Here is a 6,791-nt window from a genome sequence, read left to right as displayed (position 1 = left end):
CGAGATGAGTTCTATACGGTATGCTTTTTATGTCTTTAACTGTTAATGAATAAATCACAAAAAACTACAAAATAAATGTCCCAAAGTGGATGGGAGACTCGAACCCCAACCCGATCAGCAAGTTATAAAGTGTTACAGTGGAACTTTGTCCACACAGCAAATTAAATAATCTTATCATAGCTTAAAATTATGCAAAAATGCATTCTGTTGCACATTTTGATACTAGAATGGTCAAAATTGGATCAAATTTGTAGAAGTGAGCCAAAAAAAAACACAGAAGCCTGGAAAGAAATGGGGCGGTTTCTTCCAGCATTCACACAAATCTGTGTAAGTGTCTGTAAAGAGACTGAAAAGGAGGCGAGTCATTTATTTTATTATTCATTTTTTAGTTTAATTTCTCTGCCCACCTACCCAAACGAGGGTCTGTATCCCTACCCCGATCTGTCTGTCCTATCATCTTCTCTCCTCTACCCCCTCACCCAAACCAGAATAGGAGAAATCCGCCCCCTCTGTCTGGTTCTGCAAAGGTTTCTTCCTGTGAGAGGGAGGTTTTTTTTTTCTTTCCACCATCACTAACTCTGGTCTGGCTCATGTGGATTTGTTGGGTTAAAAGTTAAAAGCATCTAGAAATGACTGTGTTGCTTGTGGTGGTATATAAATAAAGATGAAATGAATTTGTGATCCCCCCCCCCCCCCCAGGCAATTATTGACATTTGATTGTATGAATGCTGATTGAGAATTATTCACATTTTTTGACCAATTGTCTAATTTGAACCAGCCAAGTATCACATTTTGCAGCTAAGACATTAGTTATGTTGCAACTTTTTCTTTTACTCTTCAAATTATTTCAACTTTTCAATTTTTTTTGCATGTAAACGTTTATCTTTTTTTTGGTCTATACCTCTTTAAAAACTTCCATTTGAACTTTTTTTTTTTTTTTAGAAAATAACTTATTAAAATAATTTTTAACATTGAAGTAGTTGGGAAAACCCTTCAACCATGAACCACTACAGGCTCCATTTCAGCTCGAAACTTCATTTAACTTTTAAAATGTTGCCACATCTGTCCATTATTCAGGCGACATTCTCAGTCGGGAGTCCCGCTGCTTGCAGCTTTTATTTCTCAATTTTACTTGGTGGGTTTGTGGGTCAGATTGGAGCCTCTTGTGGCCCACGGGCCTTGTGTTTGACAACCGTCTCAAAGCGTGTGAACAGATACAAAAAACTTATTGCTTAAGCTTATTTGTGGCAAATATGGCTGAATAAAAGTGAGCCAGGTGTATTTTAAGTCTTTATTAAAAATCACCATGAACTGAATTTGATTGAAAATCTCTCCCGACTTCTTTCCATCGCCAACGTTTTGCTCTACTGGAGGACAAGGTCGACCCAGCGCTGTCAGACGGCTGCACCAGCTTCTGAAAGAAAAAAAACTTGGGTTTTAACTTCAAATATTCTGTAGCGTCAACAAAGTTACAGGAATAGGTCAGCAACAGGACATACCCGTGTTGGTGCACACTGATGCATTGCAGTTTAATTGGTCCAACTATTTACGGACACAATATCAGGGAAGTTGCAAAAGCAGCTGCCTCGGGAGCATTCTTCATCCTGAAATGAAAATGTAATATTAATATGTTGCCTTTTTCTTGACGGTGTATTCTTAAAATTTCCAGAAGTTGAGATTGTAGCCTTTGATCCGGAGTGAAATTTTGCTTCAGTGGTCATTCCGAGTTTGGTAGTTCAGATGCTGGCGTTCCTCCAGAGGTCTCCATTGTTTGTATCGACAAGTTTGTAGAAAACGTTTCAATACTGAGAAAAGCAAACTTTTTTTTTCATTTAAAAAAAAAAAAAAAAAAGGCATCGAGTAATTCCCTGTGGAATTTCTTTTTTTTGTTAAAATGTAATGTGAAATTGCACTTGTTGCCAATCATTGAAGTTTGGGCAATTGCTTAGTCAAAAAAGGATTTTTGTGTTTGACGGATCATTTGGAAAAATAGTTGTCAAAAACTTTCATTGCTGAAAAGGCAAAAAAAAACTTCTTGGTATGTTGGAGCAACTTGATATTTAGCTGCAGAAAACGGACTACAGAGAAAAAGATTTCAGTCGACCTTTTTTCTTTTGTCCCCAGAGGCAAGCGTTGTCTTGACCCTTTTAGTGGAAGTTGAATTACAGGACAATGAGAAACTCATTTACAGGTGAGAAACAAAGAGGGTTGCTTTGCTTACCAGCTGTTGACTACCAGTCGAGATGTATTTGCTTGTTGTTGCCTTTGGTTTTGTCGCTGCATGCCATCAAATAGCTCTAGGGTGATGGATCCATTTCCAAGGAAACTACATTGGAACATTTTGACAGTGACATTTGCCTAACCTTGAAAACAGTAGTGTCCAGTGGGAAGCACATTTCTGTTATGTATGAACTCACGTCGCTTGAATCCTTCTATATCACGAGCACAGAGTCACCTAAGGTTGGCAGAGAACTTAGGAAAGGAGATCACGTTGTCACTTTACATTCATGTTACGGTCTCTTGTTGGGAAAATTGATGAGCAGTGGTCAATGTGGGACTAAAAGCTTTATTAGAGTAGGAAAGCCAAATGTATAGGGTAATGCAGGTTCCAACAGTACTGAACGTACAAAAACTAACACTCACTTAATGACTGGACTGTGACATAAGCAAAAGATACTAAAAAAACAAAACCCTTCACACATAAAAATCCGGGGAAGTTATATCATTTAAACCTAAACTTCGCATCCCACAAACTTAGACATGTCTAGGTCAGAACTCTTCCAAAACACGTGCCGAGTGTGCACGGAGACCGATGCCTGCTTTAATGTGTCCAGTTCAGTATCTGCTGCGAGCCATTCCCCTATCGACTCGATTGCCACCGCGGCCGCCACGTGGCCCTCCACGACTTGAGCTGCTGTACGAGTCACGGGGAGGGTAACTTCGGTCGGCAGGGGGGGCTGGGCCCCTTTCCTGCCTGCCCATTCGGTCACCACGGCTAGGTGGGTATTGGTCACTCCGACTGCTGGGGTAACTGTCACGACTGCCATAGCCATCCCGGGAACTGCTGCCATAGTCATCGTAACGACTGCTTCCACTGCTCCCACCATAGGATGGTGGGGGACCCCGTGAGGGCGGGGCGCTGCGAGAGTTACCTGCAGGGTCAATGGTTCAGGTAATTGGCAAGGTTCAATTTATACATGTTCTTGCACTGTCAAGTGCTCATTGTTTTTGCCAATAGAATTCTGTGATTAAAAAAAAAATAACGGACGACATGTTTAAATGTCATCATTTAGGCCACCTTGAATCTGTAAATATTTCAAATGTTCTGTTATAAGTTAAGTACAGGGGGAAAAAATAGGCAGTGTTACCCATTTCAGCATGCCATTGATTTGAGTAGCGATTTTTCCTTTTAGAGCTCCAAGAGTAGGTAGGGACGAGGATTTTCAGAGTTGTCTTGGTGGTTTTTGAAGGTTACTCCTTGAGGGAGTGCTTTGCTAGGCAACACATACTTGACAACGGATGTTTCCAGAGATTTTTGGGGGATTCCATAAGGCTGCAAGCTTTCTGAGGCACGACAAATGGTTTGCACTATTACTTCTTGATATTGCGGCTCACTGATTTTCCTGACGAATGCAGGTGTAACAGGAACTGACTTGTGAACTTGGGTGTTAGAATTGTTTTAACAGCCAATAGTTGTATTTTTCAGATAGCACGGAAATTTTCAAGTTGATGCCTCTGATGTTGGTGCCTCTGATGAGGTGAATGACGTTCCTTGTGATTGGACGACGTGGTAGCCAATGCTGGGATTTGGTTGGGATTTGTGCAGGTCTTCTTTGAGCCACAGTATTTGTCTGGTGTCATTAAATCCATGGGGTTGTATCTTACCGTAACCCTCATACGAGTCTCGATAGGAGCCACCACTAGCACGGTCCATGTAGCCTCTTGGTTCCCGGCCTCCTCCATATCCGTCACGGTCACTGGAACAGGAGAAATTATCAAGCGATGCTTCTTGAGAAATTAGATCTGTTTTTTTGTATAATCCACATCGAACCCTGCTCATACCTGTATCCTCTCGACATTGAGCCATAGTCATCTCGCGAACTGGAGTTAGAATACTCTCTGTAGGAATATTCTCTGGGAGGAGGCCCGTAGTCCCTTGAATCTCTGGAATTATAATCTCGACTAGAGTAGCTGTAAAAGAGCAAGTAACAAGAACGCCATCATAGTTTCTTTCAAGATTTCATAGAATGTCTTTTGTTTATTATATACTGCGAACATTTAGTGTACCATAATATATTAGGGAGTGATAACAGTTGCAGAATATTAATCTAGATCTAATAAGGTTCAAAGACTTTCTATTTTGAAATACTTTTACAAAACCATACCTGTCTTTTGAGTTGTAATGGTCATCTCTTGGTGATGGATAATCATCCCTTCTGGACATCATGGAGTCTCTGCGAGGTGGCGGTGGTCCATAAGGATCCCGGTCCCTCGACATGGGTGCTGAAATATGAAATAACAAAACAGAGGATTAGCCATCACAAAAACATAAGCTATAGTAAACATGAATCCTGATTTACTGGAAAACAAATTTTGTTTATCAAATCATCAAAAGTGGAGAGGATTATCTGTAGGTAGGCATTGCATCAGTTGTGCATATGTTATTGCTATAGAGACAAAAGATATACTTACACTCACCTCTGCCCATGGGTCCAGATGGGGCAGACCTCTTGGGTGGCGGCCCTCCATTACGAACTGGGGGTCCTCGCTTCATTGGAGGGGGGCCTCTGGATGACATCCCTTTAAAGAATGGGTCCATGCTTCCTGAATTATCATAGTAATCTAAAAATAGGAGAAAAAAAAAGTTAATGCACCAGTGTTGTAACACTACATCTAATGAGAATATTTAAAGTTCAGACCGATTCCACAGCTGATCACAATATTCAAATATCTTACCTCTGGATGGGGGGCCCCTCATGCCGCCGGGGCCTCCTCGGGAACCACGAGGTCCTCTGGGCGGACCACGACTACGTGAATGCATGGGTGGAGGTCCCCGTCTGCCACCACTCTCAAATTGCGGCTTTGTAGCTTGCTCCACTTTGATAGGCTTGCCATCAAGAGACTGTGGTCAGAGGATGAAAATTATGTGAATTTTAAGATGCTGTTCTGTTTTTAACCAACTGCAAAGTAATGAGACAATACTTGCCTTTCCATTCATCTCGCGTGCTGCATCCTTCGCATCTGCAGGACTTTCAAAAGTGACGAACGCAAACCCTCTGGACTTATTAGTTTCACGGTCTTTCATCAAAAGAACTGAAATGTAGAAAAGGGAGGCGAGTGTTTGGTCACGAACTCGAACACATTCACCAACTTCAGCTACAAAATTCATATATCCTACTAAAAGCTATAGAAACAATAAAAAAAATATAGTTTTGTCTCTGATAAACTGGTGACTGACGCAGTTCGGGATGGAACAACTGATTCTTATGTTAATGTTTCGAGTTAATATAAACTGAGTAACTGGTTTAACGTGTTATGCACAGGGGCAGGGAAACAGGTCTTAGATTTGGTGACCTTAAATAAATAACACTAACACTTTTCTTTTGAGTATATGATGTTTGAAACTATCTAAAAGGTTATTTTTCCGTTAGCTTTAAAAAGGGCTTGTCAAAATATGTGTAAAAAGGTTGACTGACAAGCTTTAAAAAAAATAAATCAAATATACTCAATGTGGCAATTAAACAATGTGTTGAATATACATGCGAGGGTAGGGGATATCAATGCTTAAACAGTCCCAAATCTAAAAAGATGATTCATTTAAGATCACACTGATGCAATGAAGTGTTTTTGTTCACCTTCTACAATTCGGCCATATTTGCTGAAGTACTGCTCCAGGGCCTTCTCGGTTGTTTCCGTGTTGAGGCCCCCAATGAAGAGCTTCCCCGGGCGGTCTGCCTCGGCCATGCTGCAAAATAACTACTGTACCTGCAACAACAACAAAAGAAAGCAATGCGTTGTTGTGCGATGTAAACAAAAGTAATTGGTCCCTGCTATCGTGACTTCACCGTAGCCATTACCTTGCTGCGAGCAAGACCGTTGAATGCGCAAAATGGCGAAAAACACGCAAATAAATTTAGCTAGTAATGTCTCTAATGTAAGAAATAAAATAGTGCAACTGAGCGCAACGAGCCCCCCGTATCGTATTTTAGTAGATACAAAAATTTAAATATGGTAGAATTGTGCAGGAGGCTCGTGTAGCTGCTAACACGTTAGCATCGCGAGGCGCGCTGGTGAAGAATGTGAACAACAGCTCTTGCCTTTTCCGTTTCCCGCTTCTTCTTCTCCACAACTTCCGACAGTACAAGATGTCCTCAGGCAGGACACTGCCACCTCCAGTCGAAAAACCGCTGTAACACACCTGGTTGTGATGGGGGGTCGAATAATTATATATCATTTATTATACTCGATTTTATCCCTTTACTGTGTACGTGCTCCTCCCGGGCTGGTTGCAACCAGCAAAGTGTCGTTGTTTCTGATTCTGATTATAATAGGAGACTGTTCACAGTAGTGTTAAGGGACGAAGTAAAAATAGTTCGTTACAGTACTTAAGTAGTTTTTGGGAGTATCTGTACTTTACTTGAGTTTTTACAACCATGACAACTTTCACTTTTACTTCGTTACATGAAGAAGAAAAAAATATTCCGCTACATTTAGCTGGACACCGTCGTTAATAGCAACAAAATGAAATCTGAATATAATTGTATAGAATAAATAATTATATGCAATTATAT

The 6,791-nt window shown here is 40.8% G+C and overlaps 1 protein-coding gene across 2 annotated transcripts; it reads right to left on the bottom strand.

Moving 5' to 3' along the window:
* Window positions 1-1,891: 1,891 nt before the first annotated feature.
* Window positions 1,892-6,540, bottom strand: rbmx (RNA binding motif protein X-linked). 2 transcript variants are annotated; one of them, XM_080466452.1, is made up of 9 exons: window positions 6,078-6,337; window positions 5,856-5,985; window positions 5,207-5,313; window positions 4,957-5,122; window positions 4,693-4,842; window positions 4,386-4,503; window positions 4,063-4,191; window positions 3,886-3,977; window positions 1,892-3,152 (listed from the first exon to the last, which is right to left on the bottom strand). In XM_080466452.1, exons 2-9 carry the CDS (start codon window positions 5,962-5,964, stop codon window positions 2,836-2,838), a joined length of 1,188 nt encoding a protein of 395 aa, XP_080322578.1. In that variant the 5' UTR covers window positions 5,965-5,985; window positions 6,078-6,337; the 3' UTR covers window positions 1,892-2,835. The 2 variants fall into 2 exon arrangements, with proteins under 2 accessions (XP_080322578.1, XP_080322579.1); XM_080466453.1 differs by having other exon boundaries at window positions 1,898-3,152; window positions 6,318-6,540.
* Between the last annotated feature and the right edge of the window lie 251 nt (window positions 6,541-6,791).

This window comes from Lipophrys pholis (genome assembly GCF_963383615.2).
Source record: "Lipophrys pholis genome assembly, chromosome: 6".
NCBI classification, from domain to species: Eukaryota; Metazoa; Chordata; class Actinopteri; order Blenniiformes; family Blenniidae; genus Lipophrys; species Lipophrys pholis.
Note: the sequence above shows the minus strand (reverse complement) of the source record. Positions and strands in the feature narration are given on the sequence as shown.